The 26,942-nt window shown below is 45.3% G+C and overlaps 1 protein-coding gene across 3 annotated transcripts in view; it reads left to right on the forward strand.

Moving 5' to 3' along the window:
* Positions 1 to 26,942, forward strand: part of LOC110486607 (growth arrest-specific protein 7) — a 40,689-nt gene that overhangs the window by 8,293 nt on the left and 5,454 nt on the right. Inside the window, exons 3-12 of one of the 3 annotated variants that reach the window (XM_090196840.1) lie at positions 632 to 709; positions 6,556 to 6,644; positions 9,337 to 9,399; positions 16,385 to 16,483; positions 17,110 to 17,225; positions 18,376 to 18,450; positions 18,579 to 18,657; positions 19,405 to 19,533; positions 20,138 to 20,261; positions 23,360 to 23,439. In XM_090196840.1, coding sequence (XP_090052966.1) covers positions 632 to 709; positions 6,556 to 6,644; positions 9,337 to 9,399; positions 16,385 to 16,483; positions 17,110 to 17,225; positions 18,376 to 18,450; positions 18,579 to 18,657; positions 19,405 to 19,533; positions 20,138 to 20,261; positions 23,360 to 23,439 — 932 coding nt within the window. Of the gene's footprint in view, positions 1 to 631; positions 710 to 6,555; positions 6,645 to 7,048; positions 7,329 to 8,762; positions 9,400 to 16,384; positions 16,484 to 17,109; positions 17,226 to 18,375; positions 18,451 to 18,578; positions 18,658 to 19,404; positions 19,534 to 20,137; positions 20,262 to 23,359; positions 23,440 to 26,942 lie in introns of those variants that run through there. The other 2 variants (XM_090196842.1, XM_090196841.1) reach the window with 2 other exon arrangements.

The raw sequence follows: 26,942 nt of genomic DNA on the forward strand, positions 1-26,942 counted from the left end.
GACCCAGGGGCTATTTTATAAAACCACATGCTGTAACACTCATTATTATATTAATTCAACTGCATAATGATTACAATGTGTTTTTGAATTACACTGATTAGAGATGCTATTTTTAAAGGGCACTCAGTTGTATTTTCAAGCAAGTCTAACACTTTTATTACTTAAGAGCATGTAATGTACTGACGTTATCAGATCATTGTATATACAGTGTCTCTGCCTGATTGAAAGTCAGAAAGCCTCTCTAACACTGTCCAGATAACAAAGGACTTCTTGCTCCACTAACTGAAAATATGTTTCTTTGATGCCCCGGGAACATTCTCAGAGAATGTCAAGAATATCAATAGTTTTTTCTGCAAGTGAATCATTCATTTCAATACTTTTCATTTCAAGTATTCTCGTCTTGTTTCTCTGTTCTCAACTGAACGAGAACACTGATTATCAGAACACTGTAGTTGCCTGCTATAGTCCTGTGTGACCATGTCCTCTACAATACTTTCTGAACATTTCTGAATGGTTGTGCTCTCCACCTGTGTTCTTTAGAGTTTCATTCAGCGTTCAGGGAAACTGTGGAACTGTGTGTCCATTGTGCCTTACTCCTCATTTGGCTTTAACTATTTCTGTGTCCTTCCAGAAACAACATGGGAACGGCCCTCTGCTACTTATGGAACCCCAGTGAGACCACCGGCACAAAGGAACTCCTTACCAGAAGGTAACATCAAGCCTCTTCTGAATTAAATCTACCATATCTAGTGAGTTAAATAAGTGTCAAAAGTGTTGCTTGCAATAGCAATTCCTCTTCTTCGCTGTGTAGTAGCTGTACAACTGAAGTCATAGCAATCTAACTTGACCTAGCTAGCTGGAACACTTGTTGGCTTATTTAGGGGCATTTCAGGTTCTGCCTCTCATTACTGTATGTCTGAGGAACACCATCCCAGGCCAGTAGATGGTAGTCCACTGCTGGCATGTTCTCTCCACACATTGTGAGAACAACCAGGGAGAGAACAGCCAGCTGTAGTGATTTGTCAGACCAGACAAGGCTAATCCTCCCAGGGGAGGCAGGCAGTAATGAAGCCCAGGTTGAGGGATCTCTCTGCCTGGCTAGTCCAGCCCGGATCCTCCCTGGGCTCCGGATGCCCCGGCCCGGCACTGGAGACAAGCCCCAGGAAGTTAGGGTGAAGTAGTGTTGAACAGGAAGTGGGCTCAGATTACACTGCCTGTATCTGAGTCCATAACTCAGTCTGCTTCGATAATGCAAAGCATTCATGGAGACAGCCATGGGCTCTAGAATAAGTATGACGGCACTGCCATGGGCTCCCTATCTGTGGCAGAGCATTCTGTTGATGATACCGCAGATACCCACCTAGTGAGACTTCATACCATTCCATTTCAGCACACTGTTGTTCTGCGACCTCGTAAAATAGCTTGATCCCTTGATATATATTTCTGTATATGTCTCTCTAACAGAGTATCCATCCCCCTCTGCTCCATATTCTCCTGGTCTCTGCACAATTATGTGTGAGGTAGAGCTGGGTCATTATGTAATGTCTTTACATGGCTGTGGTGCTCAGCTTCCTTCAGGGGTCATTATGTCATGTCTTTACATGGCTGTGGTGCTCAGCTTCCCTCAGGGGTCATTATGTTATGTCTTTACATGGCTGTGGTGCTCAGCTTCATTCAGGGGTCATTATGTCATGTCTCTACATGGCTGTGGTGCTCAGCTTCCTTCAGGGGTCATTATGTCATGTCTTTACATGGCTGTGGTGATCAGCTTCCTTCAGGGGTCATTATGTTGTGTCTTTCCATGGCTGTGGTGCTCAGCTTCCCTCATGAGTCATGCTGATGTACAGTTAAAGTCAGAAGTTTACATACACTTATGTTGGAGTCAATTAAACTTGTTTTTCAACCACTCCACACATTTCTTGATAACAAACTGTAGTTTTGGCAAGTCGGTTAGGACATCTACTTTGTGCATGACACAAGTAATTTTTCCAACAATTGTTGACAGACAGATTATTTCACTTATAATTCACTGTATCACAATTCCAGTGCGTCAGAAGTCGACATACACTAAGTTGACTGTGCCTTTAAAGAGGCTTGGCAAATTCCATAAAATTATGTTATGGCTTTAGAAGCTTCTGATAGGCTAATTTACACCATTTGAGTCAATTGGAGGTGTACCTGTGGATGTGTTTAAAGGCCTACCTTCAAATTCAGTGCCTCTTTGCTTGACATCATGGGAAAATCAAAAGACATCAGTCAAGACCTCAGAAAAAAAATTGTAGATCTCCACAAGTCTGGTTCATCCTTGGGAGCAATTTCCAAACGCCTGAAGGTACCACGTTCATCTGTACAAACAATAGTACGCACATATAAACATCATGGGATCACGCAGCCGTCATGCCGCTCAAGAAGAGATGTGTTCTGTCTCTTAGAGTTGAACGTACTTTGGTGCGAATAGTGCAAATCAACCCCAGAACAACAGAAAAGGACCTTGTGGAGATGCTGGAGGAAACAGGTACAAAAGTATTTATATCCACAGTAAAACAAGTCCAATATCGACATAACCTGAAAGGCCGCTCAGTGAGGAAGAAGCCACTACTCCAAAACCGCTATAAAAAAAGCCAGATTACTGTTTGCAACTGCACATGGGGACAAAGATCGTACTTTTTGGAGACATGTCCTCTGGTCTGAGGAAACAAAAATAGAACAGGACAACAAAAATCAAGGTATTTTAGTGGCCATCACAAAACCCTGACCTCAATCCAATAAAAAATTTGTGGGCAGGACTGAAAAAGCGTGTGCGAGCAAGGAGGCCTACAAACCTGACTCAGTTACACCAGCTCTGTCAGGAGGAATGGGCCAAAATTCACCCAACTTATTGTGTGAAGCTTGTGGAAGGCTACCTGAAACGTTTGACACAAGTTAAACAATTTATGCTACCAAATACTAAATGAGTGTATGTAAACTTCTGACCCACTGGGAATGTGATGGAACAAAGAAAAGCTGAAATAAATCATTCTCTTGTCACGTTCTGACCTTAGTTCTGTTATTATATCTTTGTTTTAGCATGGTCAGGGCGTGATTTGGGTGGGCAGTCTATGTTTGTTTTTCTATGTTGGTTTTTGAGTTCGGCCTAGTATGGTTCTCACTCAGAGGCAGCTGTCAATTGTTGTCCCTGATTGAGAATCATACTTGGGTAGCCTGGGTTTCACTTTTGGGTTGTGGGTGTATGTTTTCCGTGTGAGTGTTTGGTCCACACGTCATTGTTTGTTGTTTTGTTCAAGTGTTCTATTGTCTTTATTTTAAAAAATTATGGACATTTACCACTCTGCGCATTGGTCCTCCGATCCTTCTCTCTACTCCTCCTCAGAAGAGGAGGATGAGAACCCTTACAGAAACACCCACCACCAAAGGACCAAGCAGCGTGGTAACGGGCAGCAGCAGCAGCGAGATCAGGACGCCTGGACATGGGAGGAGATTCTGGACGGCAAGGGACCATGGGCACAGCCGAGAGAATACCACCGCCCCAAGGCAGAGCTAGAGGCAGCAAAAGTCGAGAGGCGGCATTATGAGGAGGCAGCACGGCAGCGCGGCTGGAAGCCCGAGAGGCAGCCCCAAAAATGTATTGCGGGGGGCACACGGGGAGTGTGGCGAAGTCAGGTAGAAGACCTGTGCCAACTTCCCGTGCTTACCGGAGAGCGAGAGGGACTGGGCAGGCACCGTGTTATGTGGTGGAGTGCACGGTGTCCCCGGTGCGCATGCATAGCCTGGTGTGGTACATTGCAGCACCTCGTATCGGCCGGGCTAGAGTGATCATCAAGCCAGGTGCCATGAAGCCGGCTCTACGCATCTGGTCTCCAGTGCGTCTCCTCGGGCCGGTGTACATGGCACCAGCCTTACGCATGGTGTCCCCGGTTCGCCAGCACAGCCCAGTGCGGGCTATTCCACCTCGCCACACTGGCCTGGCTACGGGGAGCATTCAACCAGGTAAGGTTGGGCAGGCTCAGTGCTCAAGAGCTCCAGTGCGCCTTCACGGTCCGGTCTATCCGGTGCCACCTCCATGCACCAGCCCTCCGGTGGCAGCCCCCCGCACCAGGCTGTCTCTCTGTCTCCTCCCCACAAGTGCTCCCGCCTGTCCGGCGCTGCCGGAGTCTCCCGCCTGTCCGGCGCCGCCGGAGTCTCCCGTCCATCCGGCGCTGCCGGAGTCTCCCATCTGTCCGGCACTGCCAGAGTCTCCCGTCCATTCAGGACCCATTGCTAGGGTCCCCAGTCTGAGGTCGGCGGCGAAGGTCACCGCTCTAAAGAGGCCACGGAGGCGGGCTAAGAGGCGGACAAGGACTATGGTGAAGTGTGGTCCACTTCCCGCACCAGAGCCGCCACTGCGGACAGACACCCACCCAGACCCTCCCCTATAGGAGGTGAGGGCCCTCGGAGTGTGGTGTCAGGAAAATAACCTCACACTCAACGTCAACAAAACTAAGGAGATGATTGTGGACTTCAGGAAACAGCAGAGGGAACACCCCCCTATCCACATCGATGGAACAGTAGTGGAGAGGGTAGTAAGTTTTAAGTTCCTCGGCGTTCACATCACAGACAAACTGAATTGGTCCACCCACACAGACAGCATCGTGAAGAAGGCGCAGCAGCGCCTCCTCAACCTCAGGAGGCTGAAGAAATTCGGCTTGTCACCAAAAGCACTCACAAACTTCTACAGATGCACAATCGAGAGCATCCTGTCGTGCTGTATCACCGCCTGGTACGGCAACTGCTCCGCCCACAACCGTAAGGCTCTCCAGAGGGTAGTAAGGTCTGCACAACGCATCACCAGGGGCAAACTACCTGCCCTCCAGGACGCCTACACCACCCGATGTCACAGGAAGGCCATAAAGATCATCAAGGACAACAACCACCCGAGCCACTGCCTGTTCACCCCGCTATCATCCAGAAGGCGAGGTCATTACAGGTGCATCAAAGCTAGGACCGAGAGACTGAAAAACAGCTTCTATCTCAAGGCCATCAGACTGTTAAACAGCCACCACTAACATTGAGTGGCTGCTGCCAACACACTGACTCAACTCCAGCCACTTTAATAATGGGAATTGATGGGAAATGATGTAAAATATATCACTAGCCACTTTAACAATGCTACCTAATATAATGTTTACATACCCAACATTATTCATCTCATATGTATATGTATATACTGTACTCTATATCATCTACTGCATCTTTATGTAATACATGTATCACTAGCCACTTTAACTATGCCACTTTGTTTACATACTCATCTCATATGTATATACTGCACTCAATACCACCTACTGTATCTTGCCTATGCCGCTCTGTACCATCACTCATTCATATATCTTTATGTACATATTCTTTATCCCCTTACACTTGTGTCTATAAGGTAGTAGTTTTGGAATTGTTAGCTAGATTACTTGTTGGTTATTACTGCATTGTCGGAACTAGAAGCACAAGCATTTCGCTACACTCGCATTAACATCTGCTAACCATGTGTATGTGACAAATACAATTTGATTTGATTTGATTTATAGGTTCAGGTTTTGCGGCCGGAGTCCGCACCTTTGAAGGTGGGGTACTGTCACATTCTGACCTTAGTTCTGTTATTATATCTTTGTTTTAGTATGGTCAGGGCATGAGTTGGGTGGGCAGTCTATGTTTGTTTTTCTATGTTGGTTTTTGAGTTCGGCCTAGTATGGTTCTCAATCAGAGGCAGCTGTCAACTGTTGTCCCTGATTGAGAATCATACTTAGGTAGCCTGGGTTTCACTTTTGGGTTGTGGGTGTATGTTTTCCGTGTGAGTGTTTGGTCCACACGGTACTGTTTTCGGTTTTGTATATTCACATCATCGTTTTTTGTTTTGTTTGAGTGTTCTATTGCACGCTGCGCATTGGTCCTCCGGTCCTTCTCGCTACTCCTCCTCAGAAGAGGAGGACGAGAACCCTTACATCTCTCTACTATTATTCTGACATTTCACATTCTTAAAATAAAGTGGTGATCTTAACTGACCTAAAACAGGGAATTTCTACTGGGATTAAATGTCAGGAATTGTGAAAAACTGAGTTTAAATGTATTTGGCTAAGGTGTATGTAAACTTCCCACTTCAACTGTGATAATACTCTAGCTCATTTTGAGATGGGCTGCCTTGATATGCAGCGACAGGCCATGAATCACGGCTGATGAGGAACCATTAGGACCCTGTAGGATGTGAGTAGGGACATTACCGTAGACGTATGCAGGGTTGTGACACACACACACACACACACACACACACACACACACACACACACACACACACACAGGAAATGTATTATTCCCGACTGTTAGGATGCAAACGACTCCATAACATTAAGATGTCACTTGAAGACATAAGCACAACCTGACCTTTTCACTATAATGGATTGGTACCCAGTCCGTCACATGAAGGAGTTGTATGTTCCCCCATCTGTTTATCGTTCTGAACTGATTCAGTAATGAGCGGGTTTAATCTGTCAATCATCTCAATGACATTTCTGATCTTTTCCCCTGTAGCCAATGGAGCACTTTATACCACAGGAAGTGCTATGCATCCCACGGACCCCCCTGGCGTGCCCCTACGGAGAGCCACTATGGACAAACAGGTGAGACTTTCAACTCAGCACTGCAGTCTGCAATACCCTTTTTAAAAGGGACTTCACCTGATAAACCTATATTTTGTCCAACCCGTCTATTACGGTTGGAACATTGCAATCAGCTCAACGTGTTGATCGGAGTGAAATAGTTGTCTGATATTGAATTCACATCAACATTAAGCAGCTCAAACTCAATAATGGTTCCTGTAACACTTATAACATGTTGTAGGCAAACTAATTAAAAAAAATTACTATTTTAATGCAATAATTCCCTGTTTATTCTTGATATGGTATGCTTGAAATCCTTTGCACGCATCAAACATTCTTCAGGACAAAAATGGTCCTCTATGGTCCTCCCCAGTCCTGCTTTGAGCAGCTATGAACCTGGGCCAAGAAGTGTTACACGCCAACCCACGTGACTAATTACCCAGCGTTAGTGAGTACCCCGTCATCAGCTAACGGGAGAATACATGGACAGATTTGGGCCATATGGGCAGCTGAGATTTGGACCATGCCGCAGGGTTTGTTGTCAGCTTTTGTAAGGACACCAGCAAGAGAATCTTTATAGCTCAAACTGGGAGAACTGGGCATCCTGGGCTTCTGGGAAAGTCCGCTGGCTGGATCGCCACGCTCCGAGCAGCCCGGGCACATCGGTAGGTGCTGGTCAACGGCGCCATGTTTCGGAGGAGGAAGGTGAGAGTGCGTCGATGCGAAGCATGAGGCTTTCACTGGGTTACTACAGCTGACTGTGTTGTTGTGTTGGCCTCTGCAGGGGGGTGTTGTAATAAGCAGGGGTGGAGAGAAGGGCACAGTGGGGTGGTGTCCTTGGGGCGATCACGTGTACGGACGGTGGCAGCTCTGCTTTTCGCTGTAAACATGCTGCAGCCTCTGGTGGAACGCCATCATTAGAGAGAGAGGGAGATAGTAGAAAGAGAGAGAGAGGGAGATAGTAGAAAGAGAGAGAGAGTAGAACGAGCGAGGGAGAGAAGGATAGTGAGAGAGAGAGAGTGAGAAAGAGAAAGAGAGGATAAGTGTGGCTGCAGCCCTGCCCACACAGATAACACAACCACACGCGCGTGGGTAAACACACACACACCTTTCGGCTCCCTCCGCACTCACATACGATGCACTCACATGTGTACATCAATTCTTCCGCTCATCCACCCTCTGGACCCCCACCCCTGAAAAACATTCAAATATGCATCAGCCCTCCACAAACACACTTGCCTAACACACCTCCGCAAACACCCACACACTATTATCAGACATCCTGTACCCACACACTATTATCAGACATCCTCTACCCACACACTATTATCAGACATCCTGTACCCACACACTATTATCAGACATCCTCTACCCACACACTATTATCAGACATCCTGTACCCACACACTATTATCAGACATCCTGTACCCACACACTATTATCAGACATCCTGTACCCACACACTATTATCAGACATGCTGTACCCACACACTATTATCAGACATCCTGTACCCACACACTATTATCAGACATCCTGTACCCACACACTATTATCAGACATCCTGTACCCACACACTATTATCAGACATCCTGTACCCACACACTATTATCAGACATCCTGTACCCACACACTATTATCAGACATGCTGTACCCACACACTATTATCAGACATCCTGTACCCACACACTATTATCATATACCCACACCGCTCTGAATTGTCATTACGCTAGCACACACCCACACTGTCAGACAGTATTGTATGCACACACACACACACACACACACACACACACACACACACACACACACACACACACACACACACACACACACACACACACACACACACACGCACACACACACACACACACACACACACACTCCCTCCTCCTTCTCCTCCTCTTTTCCTCCGACTTGCCTCTTAATCATAATTAGCCTTCTAGTTATCATTACTAAGCCATTTCCCTCAGACCCTGCCCCCTCTCCTCCCCCCCCCCCCTCTCTCTCTCTCTCTCTCTCTCTCACACACACACACACACTCCCTCTTTCTCTCTGTCTCTTTCTTTCAATCTCTCTGAAGAGGGAAGAGGGAGGCATGGTGATCGAATGTGTAAATAAATCCCCGCCTCTCCTTCAGTATTCCATCTCTCAACTAAATTCAAAGGGGCTTTATTGGCATGGGAAACATATGTTTACATTGCTGAAGCACTCTCTCTCGCTCTCTTCCGCTGGCTCCATCCATGTGTTGTCTCACTAGTTTTCAGTATGGACAGTAGGGAGACACAGGCCTCCTCGCTACATCTTCCCCCTGCCGTCAACCTCCAGACTCGGGTGACAGCCTCGTCACGCTCCTAGGACTACGACCAACCGCCTCCACCCCCTCCCTCCACTCCACACATCCCCGTCCATTCTCCCCAGCCCCTTACTCCCCCCCCCCCCACACACACACACACACCACCACCCCCACCCCACCCCTGTGACGCGTCTCCACTCGACTCACCACGTCAGGCAGGCAGCAGGCTGTGAGAGGCAGCCTCAGTTGCAGGAGCAGGGTTTCCCCGTGAGGAGCAGCGAGAGGAGCAGAGAGAGGAGCAGAGAAAGGAGCAGAGAGAGGAGCAGGAGGAGTAGAGGTGTTGTGTGATGATGGAGGCGGCCAGCTTTGACACCGAGGAGAGCTTTGACGTTGATGATGCCTCCTGTCTCTCCCAACAGAACCCGGGGAACAATTCGCCAGCTAAGAAGCAGAACAAGGAGATCAAGGAGACCAAGATAACAGTGAGTACCCTGGAGCTCCAAACCCAGAACCTCTCCATCTCACTACCCATCTCTCTCTGTCATCCTCACTCTCTCTTTCTCTCTGTGTTGTTCTCACTCACTCCCTATCTCTCTCTGTTTCTCTCTCTCTCTCTCTCTGTCTATCTCTGTTGTTCCCTTTCTCTCTCAGAGCAGCAGCAGCCTCAGACTGTGTTTAGGATACAGATCCTGTGCACCATTACACCAGGGAGAAACAGCAGATGTGACAGAATGTTTATTTTTAGCTAGGATTATTCCCTTTTGAGATAATTGAACAGAAGAAAGAAGATAACAATGTTTTACCCGACAATAGGCTAGATGTTTTTGTATTTCATTCCACCATCTGCCAACGTTAAAATGCACAGCATCTACCCACTATGCTACAGTGTGTCCGTGTAGCAGTGTAGTCTCTGTGTTTGGCTGCAGATCTCTGTGGAGTAATGGGGGAACCCACAGTGCAGGAACACTGCCGCCACACCAAACAGCCTATTGGATAGAACATTAGTCTTAATCAGTGCTAATCTTTTTCTCATTGACTGTACTGTGTCTACTCCCTTCTATCAGTCTTGTGGGTTTGGGACTTAGGCTTGCAGAAGCGCCATTTACACACAGGAGATGCGTCCTCAAGCAATGAAGAGGTTCATATTTCTCTCAGTTCACAGAAGCTGCCGCAGACTTTGAGTGAGAATAGGTATCCCATGCAGCAAAGTCATGTTTTTATCATACTCTTTCAATGTATGATGGGCTTTGATTTTCTTGAAAAGCACAAGATCTTTGTAGCTGACAGTTGACATCTCTGGGTATATTTAGAGTAGATTTCTCTCTGACAGATCCAGAATCTGACGAGCCCTCTGAGTCTTCTTCTCTAGAAAACATAGAAATATATTATATGAGTGTAATGCTGCATCCCTCCCATCCCCCAATGGACCCCACATGGCTGCAGGACAATGCAGTTCACCCAGGACTGCATTCACCAAAACACAACATCAACACTTCCACATTACAGCCATGATTATAATTCCGTTCTACTCTCCATCAACAACAGCTAATGAAAACATTTACATCACACACGCAGCTTGAATTCCTACTCCCACGTATCCATAACTAGCATTCATTAAACTCATTATACTCAGAAATATAGAAACAAATTTCTAGCAAATTAGGGATTTGTGTGGACCACATGAAACCAGATTTATGTATAACATCCCTCAGAGTGTTAAAGTTGTTCTGACACTGGACCTCGTGGTTATGTAACCTATAATGAGGAATGTAGGAGGAGATGGTGAGTGCTGGGCTGAGGGTTGACAGACAGTTCTGTGTGTGCCCAGTGTTGGTTCTGCTCGGTGGGCTCGCTGGCCTGCTCCAGCCACGGGATCTGTCAGTCTGCCTATTGTGAAGCCCCACCGACCTGCACAGAGAGATGCAGCAAGGCCAGTTTCCATGGTTACAAAAGCAATAGCACACTGATTAATGGTGCTGAAATGGAAAAGACTGCCATAGGAAACACTGGAGCCATTCAGAAAACGAATTGAATTGATATTGTGGAAAAATAGAAAACATTTTTTTATTTTTTATCTGTAGATCTTTTTTTTTACAGGTGAGCTTTGTTTGATAGGGCTTGATTGATGGCATCGTTGACAAAGGATTGGGGTGCTGTTGTGCACCCCAATCCTCAGTGTACTATCCAATCCTACATGAGCCATGATGGTCTGTACACAGCCTCAACATTTAACCATGATGTCATGTCTTCTGTAGAAATATGAATGGATCAAGCAATGAATCTCTCAGAAAAGGACACCACTAGATTAGGCTACATTCATTCCATTATAATGCAGTTTTATACTTTGCGGTGTAAAGAGAAATCACATGAATGGGTAATTGGTCTGTGATTATTGATATTCATGGTTTTGTTCAGGGACTCATTCATTGCATAGAAGAAGTGGTGTCGTGTAATGATGGAATAATGGGAGTTTGTAGTTGTTGATGCTGGGTATGGCGTTCATCATGATGTCAGTCCAGGAGGGTGTTTTTCTGTTGTCCCATGATGCATGTTGCGTCATGTGACCTGTCTTCCAGCTGTCATGGACAGAATCAGATCCCATATAGATGGATCATGGCCCCTCCATTAGAGACAGTGGAGGCTGGTGAAGGGAGGATGGCTCATACTAATGGCTGGAATGTAGTGAATGGGACGGTGTGTTTAATGTGTTTTAATCAATTTTAATGAGCCTATCCTCCCATTTAAAGTGACACCAGCCTCCGCTGATTTGAGACCAATAGACCCGTAACCTTGTTGTTACCTTGTCTCCTCCGTATTATAAGGCTGGTCCTGAGTGTGATGGAAGGAAGATGCACAGGGCTGAATCATCTGAATAGCCAGCCATGTCTTCCACCTCATTAAACATACTCAAGTGCTGTTTGACTTGTTGTTACGAAGAAAGAGTAACAGCTTGTTGGGGTGTCATCTTGTGTCGTTTGGAAGACTCAGATGGGTTATTTTTGATTATTATTAATGGAAAATGTTTTACCAAAGCAGTCACACAATAATCACTCATTAAATGAATGAGTGAACACAGAGTTGGAGGACGCCACAGCATTCTGAGAATAGTGGAGGACGTCTTGGAATCTTTTGTTATTATGGGGGATTGTGCCTTTACAGCAAAAGTAATTTGTTGCATAGCAACAGTGGCTGAGTACCCTACAGTGTGTGTGTGTGTGTGTGTGTGTGTGTGTGTGTGTGTGTGTGTGTGTGTGTGTGTGTGTGTGTGTGTGTGTGTGTGTGTGCGTGTGCGTGTGTGTGTGTGCCGGGGGAAGAGTTATTTTCTGATAGTGTTAGCTAAGGTGGCAAGAGATGTATGTGTTGATACCCTGTCTATGTCTTTAAGCATGGGTTATTTTCTGTGTTTTATGTCTTTAAGCATGGGTTATATTCTGTGTTTTATGTCTTTAAGCATGGGTTATTTTCTGTGTTTTATGTCTTTAAGCATGGGTTATATTCTGTGTTTTATGTCTTTAAGCATGGGTTATATTCTGTGTTTTATGTCTTTAAGCATGGGTTATTTTCTGTGTTTTATGTCTTTAAGCATGGGTTATTTTCTGTGTTTTATGTCTTTAAGCATGGGTTATATTCTGTGTTTTATGTCTTTAAGCATGGGTTATATTCTGTGTTTTATGTCTTTAAGCATGGGTTATATTCTGTGTTTTATGTCTTTAAGCATGGGTTATATTCTGTGTTTTATGTCTTTAAGCATGGGTTATTTTCTGTGTTTTATGTCTTTAAGCATGGGTTATTTTCTGTGTTTTATGTCTTTAAGCATGGGTTATATTCTGTGTTTTATGTCTTTAAGCATGGGTTATATTCTGTGTTTTATGTCTTTAAGCATGGGTTATATTCTGTGTTTTATGTCTTTAAGCATGGGTTATATTCTGTGTTTTATGTCTTTAAGCATGGGTTATATTCTGTGTTTTATGTCTTTAAGCATGGGTTATATTCTGTGTTTTATGTCTTTAAGCATGGGTTATATTCTGTGTTTTATGTCTTTAAGCATGGGTTATTTTCTGTGTTTTATGTCTTTAAGCATGGGTTATTTTCTGTGTTTTATGTCTTTAAGCATGGGTTATATTCTGTGTTTTATGTCTTTAAGCATGGGTTATATTCTGTGTTTTATGTCTTTAAGCATGGGTTATATTCTGTGTTTTATGTCTTTAAGCATAGGTTATTTTCTGTGTTTTATGTCTTTAAGCATGGGTTATTTTCTGTGTTTTATGTCTTTAAGCATGGGTTATATTCTGTGTTTTATGTCTTTAAGCATGGGTTATATTCTGTGTTTTATGTCTTTAAGCATGGGTTATATTCTGTGTTTTATGTCTTTAAGCATAGGTTATTTTCTGTGTTTTATGTCTTTAAGCATGGGTTATTTTCTGTGTTTTATGTCTTTAAGCATGGGTTATTTTCTGTGTTTTATGTCTTTAAGCATGGGTTATATTCTGTGTTTTATGTCTTTAAGCATGGGTTATATTCTGTGTTTTATGTCTTTAAGCATGGGTTATATTCTGTGTTTTATGTCTTTAAGCATGGGTTATATTCTGTGTTTTATGTCTTTAAGCATGGGTTATTTTCTGTGTTTTATGTCTTTAAGCATGGGTTATTTTCTGTGTTTTATGTCTTTAAGCATGGGTTATATTCTGTGTTTTATGTCTTTAAGCATGGGTTATATTCTGTGTTTTATGTCTTTAAGCATGGGTTATATTCTGTGTTTTATGTCTTTAAGCATGGGTTATATTCTGTGTTTTATGTCTTTAAGCATGGGTTATATTCTGTGTTTTATGTCTTTAAGCATGGGTTATATTCTGTGTTTTATGTCTTTAAGCATGGGTTATATTCTGTGTTTTATGTCTTTAAGCATGGGTTATTTTCTGTGTTTTATGTCTTTAAGCATGGGTTATTTTCTGTGTTTTATGTCTTTAAGCATGGGTTATATTCTGTGTTTTATGTCTTTAAGCATGGGTTATATTCTGTGTTTTATGTCTTTAAGCATGGGTTATTTTCTGTGTTTTATGTCTTTAAGCATGGGTTATTTTCTGTGTTTTATGTCTTTAAGCATGGGTTATATTCTGTGTTTTATGTCTTTAAGCATGGGTTATATTCTGTGTTTTATGTCTTTAAGCATGGGTTATATTCTGTGTTTTATGTCTTTAAGCATGGGTTATATTCTGTGTTTTATGTCTTTAAGCATGGGTTATTTTCTGTGTTTTATGTCTTTAAGCATGGGTTATATTCTGTGTTTTATGTCTTTAAGCATGGGTTATATTCTGTGTTTTATGTCTTTAAGCATGGGTTATATTCTGTGTTTTATGTCTTTAAGCATGGGTTATATTCTGTGTTTTATGTCTTTAAGCATGGGTTATATTCTGTGTTTTATGTCTTTAAGCATGGGTTATTTTCCATGCTGTTAGTGATATTTATGTCTATTCAAACCATTCCAATCTGTGAGGCCCGGCTCACAATTTTTAAACGTCCAGGCAATAAATGAACCTTTCTACATTTGCCTCAGCATTTAGGGTGGAAATGACTGTATAATGAATGCAGGTAGAGGACAGACTGTCCCTCTGGTTGATTAGGCAAACTGGCACTTGTCAACACTGTCTGCTGTTGGGGGTAAGTGTAATTAGTCTGTTCTAAACTACAGGAATTACCATCATCATGTGACTCATTCATAAGCTATGACCCTGCCTGCCTCTCAGAATCTCCATAACACTGTCAGGCTGAACCATAACACCCTCGATTTGCTGACTGTCCAAAAACATCAACTACTATAAACCACACAGAGTGCCAACAGTGCCATACAATTCTCCCTGATTTTCACAGAGGTAATGAATATGAATCTCTGAGTCCTAACAGTGTAGCACCCCACTAAGAGCCCATAAAAGAGTAGTGAGCTATAGAGACAGCCAGATAACTTGTCTCAGTTTCTGGAGGATGTGAGCAGGAGATAAACAACAGCAGTGATAGATGGCGAGTCAGTGTGATGGAAAATCTGGTGTCCGTGACAATCAGTCATTAGCGTTAGCGTTAGAAAGAGGCTACGACACTTCTATGTGTGTTCCTACTACTGTATCTCGTGTGGTGTGTGGAAGCAGGCATATTATGCAGACTTAGGTGTGTGTGTGTGTGTGTGTGTGTGTGTGTGTGTGTGTGTGTGTGTGTATGTGTATGTGCGTGCACGCGTGCGTGCGTGCGTGCGTGCACACCTGCGTGTGTACGTGCACGTGTGTGTGTGTCTGATTGATGCACCTCCTTTCTCTTGCCTGTCCGTATGTGAGTGTTAGTGTGTACATATTAGATGTCCAGGGGCCATTGATAGAACTGCTTTCAAGCAGGAGTTGGAGATCTCTGCAGACGGCTGGTTGCCTTCAGGAAAGAACGGGGCTCATGTTAGTATTTATTACAGAATAGCTTTTCGGGCTTGCTTCCATTGTTTGACTGTTTTTTCTCAGGAACTTCTCTAAAATCTCCCTAATTCTAAATAGTTTCAACTCCCAATAGGCTCAATGATTTGCAACACAAAGCTTCAAACAATGTCATAGTTACATAAGCAAATATGGTAATCAGCTAGTAGAAATGTGCACAGTGTGTTTTTTCCTTGTCGTGTGCTTTAGCCAAGCAGTGAACACATAATACATATTTGTGCATCTGAGATTCAGCATGTCTGGATGTCCATGTAGTCTGCTGGGATGTCATTGGCAGTATGGCATAGATAGAGGACATGTTGTTGTGCCAGCAGGGAGAGGTTACAGATGGTGAACATTACATAATTGCAGTCCTCTAAGGGTAATTGAAGACGCTGTGGACCAGAGTGTGTATTCAGTCTGAGTGCTGGGTGTGTTAAGCTGTGACTCTGCTCTACAGTGGTTTGGGTTGTTGTTGGTTGTTTCCTCTGTATCACTGATTGTAGGTCGTTCTCTTCATTATGATGTTGTTTTAGTTTATCACAAATAAGTGTAAGGATCGTAAGGCCAGGACTGGACGGTTTGTGCTCTCTCTTTCTCCCCCCTCTCTTTTCTCTCCCTCTTTCTCTGTCCCTCTCCCCTCCATCTGTCCCCTTCCATGTCCCCCCCCCTCTCCACCTCCGAGGGTTCTCTGGGTCACCATCTTGATGACCAACACCCCCGGAGAGTATTTACTCATTCCTGACCTTTACTCCCATCCTCATGACAGACAAAAACTGAGCCTCCATGTCCCGTCTCCAAATGAGAAGCTTCTATGCACATCTCCCACAAATGACACCTTTGATGTCTGCTCTAACCATAGCGTTTCTCCCACATTCATTCCTGAGAGTTGAATGCAATTAGTCTATTATCCTCCTCCTCCTCCTTTCCTTCTTCCTCTCCCTCTGATGTCTCACAGAAACCTCTCTCACTTGTCTCTCACTCTCTTGAATTCGTATCACTATTTTTTTGCATTCAGATCAACTGCGTCACCTTCCCGCTGCCCAGTGTGACGCCAGATCAACCAGAGCAGCAGCTACTGAAGCCCAATGAGTGGAGCTACTGTGACTACTTCTGGGTAAGATAGCGCCTGACATCTCTAAACCACTCTCCAGCTCATAGAATAAGATCCCGACTTCCTATATTTATAGGAATCTCCTCCCTGTTACATATGACTTTGAATCCAACAGGGTAGATTTTGTCTGTCATATTAACGCCGACTCATGTGTCTACAAACATGATTGTAACAGAAGCCTCTTTTCACTGAACTGTGATTTGGATGGTTGTTCTTGTTCCACTGAGTCATGTTCTAAGTGGCTGTCTGTATTTCTGTGGCATAATGTGCTCCACTCAGCCAAAGCTCAAGCCCATTGTGTGAATTGAATCTGTCACCTCTGGTTCACGTGGGGCTACCACATCACTCCCTGTCGTATCCGCATCCTGTTACACATAGTGGGATGTGCTGCTCCTTGTTCAACCCTTAGACACACACACACACACTCATAACTCACACGCAAATGACGAACACACCCACGTGCGCATGCACTCCTTGACACATACGTTTGTAGTTCTGACTCATACACTCATCCACACACACACACTCCCCAACACCCATCACCACTCACACACACTCAATGTAAAAATGTCATTTTCTCCATGAAATGAAGTCTGCGTGTGTGATTGATGCTCCATCCTCTCCCTCAGACTGACAAGAAGGACCCCCAAGGGACCCCCTCTGTGGGCGGCTTTGAAGTGCTGCTGCAGAAACAGCTCAAGGGCAAACAGATGCAGAAAGAGATGGCTGAGTTCGTCCGGGAGAGGTAACACAACATAGTCAGCTTGGAAGGGGTACTGTGTATTTTGTGTGTTGGGAAATGTTATTGATTAACTTTATCGTATCTTTTTTGATCGTAATCTTATTTGGACTGTTTGTCGTGTCTTATCAGGGTGAAACAGGGTTCTCTTGTCATTATCATTATGTTATTGTAGAGCATGGGTTATTTTGTACTTGGCAACCCGGCTCCACTCTATAGTATCTATTCATATATTTACAATGCATTTATTTAGCAGACGCTCTTCTCCAGAGCGACTTGCAGGAGCAATTAGGGTTCAGTGCCTTGCTCAAGGGAACATGGACAGATTTTTCACCTAGTCGACTGGCCCGACACTCTTGACCGCCAGGCTAGCTGCCGCCCCAGGTGTATCATCCCCATGCACATTTGAATTCAGATACATGTGTTGTACCGTACTAGGTTTATGACGTTAAGTTGTAGACGTTCATAAAGTGGACATCCTAAACACATGCTTTCATAGGCTTCAGCATAGCAAGAAGCCCCATTTTGCGCCCACAACAAATGTTCCCATTGACTCAATAGACTTGAGAATTAGGTGGACTTTCACTTTTTCCCCTGACTGTATTCACACAATTCATTTAAATTCCCCATTCCCCAACATTCTAATTCAGGGCTGACCTTTCTTCATTGGTTCAGTGAGACAGCTGACCTGATGTCAGATTCTGGCCATATCCATTTCTTTGGAATGGCCTTCGTGACCTCCCATAGAGAACAGGTTTACTCAGATGTGTATGGTTAATGGGTATTTGTGGGATAATTGAATGTCACAGAAATATGGCTGGTCTTTCTGAGTCGCCCTCAGGGTGGCCATGAGTAAATAGCCTCACATCATTCCCATCTCTGGCCTTTCCACAGGAAAGTGCATTATTAACTCATATCCAGGCTGTTGTTACAGGATATTGTTTGACATCTTCTCAGCACAGAATAATAGGCTTTGAGCATCATAGTGGCCACAGTGCTGTATGTCTTTGGGTGTCGGCGATATACTGGAGGACAGTGTCTCCATGCCCCAATGCTCCTCTGAAACTGTCAGCTTTAAAAAAAAAAAAAAATCCTCTATTGGTCTTCCCTGGAGTCCCATACTTTAGAGCCCCATGGCTGTCGTTGTCCGTTGCAGGATAAAGATTGAAGATGAATACTCTAAGAACCTCTCCAAGCTCTCCCAGAGCCCCTTGGCTGCTCAGGAGGAAGGGTGAGTGAGTTAACAGAATAGATGTCTATTCGTTCTATATTCTTCACCATATACCTGTTTGCTACTTGGGTGTTTTCCCATCCATTCTATCCAGTTTGGTTGATGTCTCTTGTTTGATCCCATTCCAGAACCCTTGGGGAAGCTTGGGCCCAGCTGAAGAGGAGTTGTCATGACGAGGCTGAAGTCCACCTCAAGTTCTCCAACAAGGTTGCTGTCTTGCTAGAAGATACTGTGGATGTTATAGATTGCATGTACTGTAACAGACCAAGAAAATTCTAAAATCTCCATGTGAACCGACGGAAGTGGACAACATCCATGCTTCACTCATACCTTCAATAACATTATAAGATGTATTTTCTATGGGCTATGGAGCCCTCAGAGAAGGCTTAGTTGGCAGTCAGTTTATTTATGTGTTCCTTTGGTCAATCCAAGGCCTCTAGGACCACGTACTGGGGTGTTTGTTTACCTCACTCTGGTTTGTCATGGGCAAAGAAAAAGAGGGGGGGGGCTTACAGCAGCATTTACCAGTGAAGAAAACAACTCTACTGGGTCTTAAGAATGCTTAATATAAAGCAGAGGTAGCCTTGAAGCTTTACATAGCCTCCATTGTCTGATTAATTAGTGGTGTCTTCTGATGAGCCCCAGGCTGCGGACATGCAGCCCGCCATGATCCCCTCTCCTGTGAGCTCGGAGACACCCCGGCTGATGGGATGGGGTTAGGTAACGTGTGGAAGAGTGAGAAATCCTCTTGAACATATAGTGGCCTAAGTGCACTTTTCATTACTATTTATATCCATGCTTTATGCAGCTAGGTCACATATATCCTGTATAGGACTACCAGGACTCTAAATCGGTGTATTTATATAGTAGTTAGATAGGCAGATACAATGTAGTTACAGTGTAGTTACATATAAGTACATATCAATTACAACTGTAATAACTGTACCTCTTCAGCTCCAGTGTGAGGTGGAGAAGCCCCTGCTGACGTTCAGAGACAACTTCAAGAAGGAGTTGAAGAAGTACGATCACCACATCATAGACCTCAGGAAGCAGCTGGCCAGCCGCTATGCAGGCGTGGAGAAGGTATGGACCATTCTATACCAAAGCATCCTATAATCCTTGTCCTACAATTCAGGTTTTCCTAGAGAAGCTTTAAATTATCCAAAATGAATGTCAGAAGAAGTGTTTTAGGGTTGATCTGACTACACCACAGCATTATTCTGTTGGACTATTGAAACCATTCACCGTATTTTAAGATGAACTGTTTTTCTGCTCAGGAAAAACCTGTTGCTTTTTGTTGCCTATCTTTCTCCCCATGGTAATCATATAGACTAGATTAATCAATCGATCATAACGTCCTGTTCGTTTTATTTTAGTTGGCATCCATTAAACACAGGAGATTTTGTGGGTTTACGGTTCGTGCCTGCCAAGTGCTGTGTTTACATTTCCAACAGTGTTACATCATGACATTGGAGAATTGCAATCAACAGACGAGATGAAGGAAGATCCTGTGATGTGAAATAAGAATAGATTAAGGGATGAGGCCGGGATTTGAGTGGAGAAATAGGTAGCCGAGATGAAAGGGCTGCCATGACTGTGGTAATAGTTGTAGGTTCAGTAGATCTGAGGATTAGCATGAAATGACTCATATTGTTTCTGTATTCACACTGCTGCTTGGTTGCTGTAGGCCCGTAAAGCCCTGGCAGACAGGCAGAAAGATCTGGAAGTGAAGACCCAGCAGCTGGACATCAAGCACATGAACAAACACGAGGAGGACATCAAGAAGGCCCGGCGGAAATCCACACAAGCAGGTCAGGGGTTAAACACACATTGCATCATATGTAGAGCACCCGCATGTCACAGTTCCATGAAACGCCAGCATAGCGGTGCCGATTCTACCCCCAGAGAGGAGAGAACATGCACCCAAAGCATGCTGCATTCTCAGGTGTGCTTTTTATTAACTTACCACAGTGTACTTCTAAAGGCGACAAATTGCCTCTCTCCTTTCAAATCTGAGCCGTTCAATTCACCCACAGCTGTGTTTCTTGATAAATCAGCCCTGTATCGCTGAGCAGCGGCTTTTATGTTGCGTAAGCCCCTTTTGAGGCCACTCTTGCGTTGCACGCAAATTGCCTACCCTTGTGATGTTGTGCTGCCATTGTGTAAAGTTGTGGTAGTGTTTTCATAAGCAGCAAGAGGCATAGCCGACAGAGGGAGAACTCTGTTGAGGGAAGCACCCCCTGGCACAACACCAGAAAACATTGCAAAAGAGAGCCAGTAGTATTTCAACATGGAATATGATCTATTTTTGTGGTGGGATAACAAGTCGGCTAGGAGAGGACCATTACCCACAATCCCCAGGGCTAATCTTTTGGTCACAGTGAACAAGGGTATCAATGGAGGACTTGTCCCATCCGGACCAGCCAGGCATCCCAAACAGTCAGATCTGGCAACATGGATCACATGGCCTGTTGTGTAAATGGAGCAGAGACAGGGTTGCGGACAGTGCAGATATGTTTCACATGCTCAGGGTTCCGACTTGGGGTGGATTCCCAGACTGTGTTGCCTAAGAAGACTATGCTTTCCCCAGCAGGAGGCAGAGGGGGTGAGGTGGGGCCGTGCTGCAGTCAGATAGGGATTGTGGGAGGCTTCAGTCAGACATGGATGGGGTTTGAGAGCTCAGACAGGAGGCCGACAACACTAAAGCTCACTGCCAACAGCAGCCAATAGTAATGTAATGATACTAAGCAATTAGCATAGTCAAAATATTGAGCAATGTCTCTTAATTTATACTTAAAACCATCTGTTATACTGCAAGTATATTTTCCAGTGTGTTGTGTTGTACTGTGGATCTCAAAAACATTGCATTATCATGTGCTTAGGAGACAAACACGTCTTGCTTTGCATTTATATTTAAATGTGGAATCATAGTGAATATGCTTAATTCAGATAACATGAGGCTATGATCAGCCATGCAGTACAATGCCTGGGGCTCCCATTTCGCTGGCTTCCAGGTAGTATGATGGTACAAATAGCTCTGGTGCCAAGATTGTAATTGCTTTTTCCATACATAACTATGCACACACTTTAGAGGAAAAAGCCAGCGTGAAAAAATAAATCAATAAAAGTCGTCATCTTGTTCATTCTCTCTCCCACTCAGATCCTTAGTCTCAATTCACAGCTCTAATCAATAGATCCCATTAGGCACGCTTTAGACGACGTCTGCCTTGTGTCTTTCCCTTTTTACAGGGGTAAATGTCATTAAAAACCCTGGCCTCATTACCATATAGATTGAGATGTGCTATTATTGGAGAGGCTCGATTGTAAAATAACTTCCTCTGTAGTTTTGTTTTAGGTTGTTTCTTACACCCTTTTGACATGATGTTGCATTAGTTAATGTGACGACTGTTGCTCATCGAATGATTAAAGTTTCTAATTGCGTGATTAACTGATTCAAGCAATTATTAACTCAATAACCTGGGGCACTATGGGAAAAATAGTTTTTATTGAGATTCTATTTCCCAAATCTCGTTCTGAACGTCGTATAGTTCGTGAATCTGCACGGACCCGGGTCTCACCAATGAGTTCATACCACACCAATCTTAGTTGAATAGTTATTTACTACAAAGCTAAAATGATGATGAAAGATACACATAGACAAAACACATTGTAGGCCATTGACTAGAACTTAGTATAATGGGCCAACACACTATGGCGCGTGTTACCCACAATGGGGATTTCAAAAGAGAGAGAAAAAAGAAAGTACACGAGAGAAATATACATGTGGGTGAATTTGTCAGCTATGCTATTCTAACCCTAGCCTTGTCCCAAACTGCCGCTCCTATGGGTCAGAATATAATGATGTAGTTACGTGGGGAAGTTATCTGTGGATCCTCCACGTGGACCGTTCTGGCTGCTCGATGATGCACTTCTACGGCGCGCCTTTCTGGTCGTCCTCACGATGTCAGTGTCCTTTTGGCTTAGGAGTCTGCTCCCTCATCCTTGCTATGGAAGGGGTCTTCCGGGGACAGACAGCTCAGAGCTCACAGCATAGGAATGAAACCTTTTAGATACCACGATTCGCTGGGATTGGATGCTAAGGGGGTCCGGCTTGAATTCACCCGCTTAGACACAGCTACTCATCCGTAGCTTGGGTTCTGGGTTCATTGACTTTTTAGACCTTGGCTGCAGCTTGGGTCACGTAGTCTTCTGTAAATTCTTTACTCACAGGTTTTATACCCTTGGGTCAGAAGTGGGCGTAACTGCCTTTAGGGCAATTCTCTGGGCGTACCTAGTTAAGAGCAAGGTCTAGGTTTTTCTCAAATCCAATTTTAGACAACTAACTTAACTTTTCATTTTTACCAAAACAGTCCCTTTGTTTTGGACATTTTCCACACAATATACAATGTATAAACATCAAACATATACTAGGAAAACTCTTCACGTTACAATGTTTTCGGAATAACGTCATCTATTAACCTTTAATAACTAAACAAAAATGACATACATTTTCATATTCCATCTATCATCATGACCACCATTGTGGCTGACGGAAACCATTGTTCCAAAGTCCCTTTATTTCATGTTTAATGTTATGGGGCTGGTTCTCCATAGTAACAGGACAAAGGAATTTGTCTGTAGCCTGTTGTCTCACACTGCAACAGGCATGGTTACTGAGTGCCCTTTGCTGGAGACATAGGGACTGAGTTCATGCACACTTTTCCTCATGCATAAGTTCATTTAGGGCCTACATTTAATGTAGTAAATACTTCAAACCGGTAGTACTTCATATTTAACTACCTCAATTTAACTGCACATGTATACCAGCAACTTAATGTTGATTGGTTGAGTATTACCTCCTAGTCAAATACACTGTGTTGAATGACCACTCTGAATCTGTTCTCTACAGGTGATGAACTCATGCACAATGTGGACCTGTACAACCGGGCCCAGTCCAAGTGGTTTGAGGAGATGGTCACCACAAGCCTGGTAATACAATTGAACTGTCATGTATTGTCATGTTGTGTCTTTCTGTCCTTTCCTTTCACCCTGTCTCCCTCTGCTGGTCGTACTAGGTTACCGTTTCTGTCCCTCTTTCCCCCAGCTGTTCCTTGTCTTCTCTGACTACCTCATTCACCCCTTTTCCCACCTGTTCCCTTTTTCCCTCTGATTAGGTCCCTATATCTCTCTCTGTTTCTGCTCCTGTCTTTGTCGGATTCTTGTTTGTGTGTCTCATGCCTGAACCAGACTATCATCGTGTTTGCTGCAACCTTGTCCTGTCCTGTCGGAATCTACCTGTCCATCTGAGCCCACGTGTGTTCATCATTAAAGAAACTCTGTTTGTTAATTCGCTTTTGGGTCCTCATTCACGAACCTGACAGAAGAATCCGACCAAGAATGGACCCAGCGACTTCGGATCCTCTCCACTCAGCCGTCGAGATCCAGGGAGCGATGCTAGGCAGACACGAGCAGGAATTGTCTGCTGCTCGACATGCCGTTGAGACCCTGGCCACCCAAGTCTCCAACCTCACAGAACAGGTTCACCATCTCCGCCTCGATCCACCGGCCACTTCCAGGGCTTTCGAATCTCCGGAGCCCAGAATCAATAACCCGCCGTGTTACTCTGGGGAGCCCACTGAATGCCGCTCGTTCCTCACCCAGTGTGATATTGTGTTTTCTCTCTCTGTCGGCTCCCGAACGTAAGGCTCTCGAGGATTATTTGTCTGTAGCTCTTGACGCTGGTACCATAGTCCCCTCCTCCTCTCCCGCCGGAGCGGGGTTTTTTTTTGTCAAGAAGAAGGACGGGTCTCTGCGCCCCTGCATAGATTATCGAGGGCTGAATGACATAACAGTGAAGAATCGTTATCCGCTTCCTCTTATGTCTTCAGCCTTCGAGATCCTGCAGGGAGCCAGGTTTTTCACTAAGTTGGACCTTCGTAACGCTTACCATCTCGTGCGCATCAGGGAGGGGGACGAGTGGAAGACAGCGTTTAACACTCCGTTAGGGCACTTTGAATACCGGGTTCTTCCTTTCGGCCTCGCTAACGCTCCAGCTGTCTTTCAGGCATTAGTCAATGATGTCCTGAGAGACATGCTGAACATCTTTGTTTTCGTTTACCTTGACGATATCCTGATTTTTTCACCGTCACTCCAGATTCATGTTCAGCACGTTCGACGTGTCCTCCAGCGCCTTTTAGAGAATTGTCTTTTTGTGAAGGCTGAGAAGTGCACTTTTCATGCCTCCTCCGTCACATTTCTTGGTTCTGTTATTTCCGCTGAAGGCATTAAGATGGATCCCGCTAAGGTCCAAGCTGTCATTGATTGGCCCGCCCCTAAGTCACGCGTCGAGCTGCAGCGCTTTCTCGGCTTCGCGAACTTCTATCGTCGTTTCATCCGTAATTTCGGTCAGGTGGCAGCTCCTCTCACAGCCCTTACTTCTGTCAAGACGTGCTTTAAGTGGTCCGTTTCCGCCCAGGGAGCTTTTGATCCCCTCAAGAATCGTTTTACATCCGCTCCTATCCTTGTTACACCTGACGTCTCTAGACAGTTCGTTGTCGAGGTTGACGCGTCAGAGGTGGGCGTGGGAGCCATTCTTTCTCAGCGCTCCCTCTCTGACGACAAGGTCCACCCATGCGCATATTTTTCTCATCGCCTGTCGCCGTCGGAACGTAACTATGATGTGGGAAACCGCGAACTGCTCGCCATCCGGTTAGCCCTAGGCGAATGGCGACAGTGGTTGGAGGGGGCGACCGTTCCTTTTGTCGTTTGGACTGACCATAGGAACCTTGAGTACATCCGTTCTGCCAAACGACTTAATGCGCGTCAGGCGCGTTGGGCGCTGTTTTTCGCTCGTTTCGAGTTCGTGATTTCTTATCGTCCGGGCTCTAAGAACACCAAGCCTGATGCTTTATCTCGTCTCTTCAGTTCTTCAGTAGCCTCCACTGACCCCGAGGGGATTCTCCCTGAGGGGCGTGTTGTCGGGTTGACTGTCTGGGGAATTGAGAGGCAGGTAAAGCAAGCGCTCACTCACACTCCGTCGCCGCGCGCTTGTCCTAGGAACCTTCTTTTCGTTCCCGTTCCTACTCGTCTGGCCGTTCTTCAGTGGGCTCACTCTGCCAAGTTAGCCGGCCACCCTGGCGTTCGGGGTACGCTTGCTTCCATTCGCCAGCGTTTTTGGTGGCCCACCTGGGAGCATGACACGCGTCGTTTCGTGGCTGCTTGTTCGGTCTGCGCGCAGACTAAGTCCGGTAACTCCCCTCCTGCCGGCCGTCTCAGGCCGCTTCCCATTCCCTCTCGACCGTGGTCTCACATCGCCTTAGATTTTGTCACCGGACTGCCTTCGTCAGCGGGGAAGACTGTTATTCTTACGGTTGTCGATAGGTTCTCTAAGGCGGCTCATTTCATTCCCCTTGCTAAGCTTCCTTCTGCTAAAGAGACGGCACAAATCATCATCGAGAATGTTTTCAGAATTCATGGCCTTCCGTCAGACGTCGTTTCGGACAGAGGTCCGCAATTCACGTCTCAATTTTGGAGGGAGTTTTGCCGTTTGATTGGGGCTTCCGTCAGTCTCTCTTCCGGCTTTCACCCCCAGTCTAACGGTCAAGCAGAACGGGCCAATCAGACTATTGGTCGCATCTTACGCAGTCTTTCTTTTCGCAACCCTGCGTCTTGGTCAGAACAGCTCCCCTGGGCAGAATACGCCCACAACTCGCTTCCTTCGTCTGCGACCGGGCTATCTCCTTTTCAGAGTAGCCTCGGGTACCAGCCTCCGCTGTTCTCATCTCAGTTCGCCGAGTCCAGCGTCCCCTCCGCTCAGGCTTTTGTCCAACGAGCGCACCTGGAAGAGGGTCAGGTCTGCACTTTGCCGTTATAGGACGCAGACTGTGAGGGCTGCTAATAAGCGTAGAACTAAGAGTCCTAGATATTGTCGCGGTCAGAGAGTTTGGCTCTCCACTCAGAACCTTCCCCTTAAGACGGCTTCTCGCAAGTTGACCCCGCGGTTCATTGGTCCGTTCCGTATTTCTCGGGTCATTAATCCTGTCGCAGTTCGACTTCTTCTTCCGCGATACCTTCGTCGCGTCCACCCGGTCTTCCATGTCTCCTGTATCAAGCCCGTTCTTCGCGCCCCCGCTCGTCTCCCCCCCCCCCCCCCCCATCCTTGTCGAGGGCGCACCCATCTACAGGGTCCGTAGGATTTTGGACATGCGCCCTCGGGGCCGTGGTCACCAGTACCTCGTAGATTGGGAGGGGTACGGTCCTGAGGAGAGGAGTTGGGTTCCCTCTCGGGACGTGCTGGACCGTGCGCTGATCGAGGATTTCCTCCGTTGCCGCCAGGTTTCCTCCTCGAGTGCGCCAGGAGGCGCTCGGTGAGTGGGGGGGTACTGTCATGTATTGTCATGTTGTGTCTTTCTGTCCTTTCCTTTCACCCTGTCTCCCTCTGCTGGTCGTACTAGGTTACCGTTTCTGTCCCTCTTTCCCCCAGCTGTTCCTTG

Source organism: Oncorhynchus mykiss, chromosome 13 (assembly GCF_057628025.1).
Source record: "Oncorhynchus mykiss isolate SJ-2025 chromosome 13, ASM5762802v1, whole genome shotgun sequence".
Classification (NCBI taxonomy): domain Eukaryota; kingdom Metazoa; phylum Chordata; class Actinopteri; order Salmoniformes; family Salmonidae; genus Oncorhynchus; species Oncorhynchus mykiss.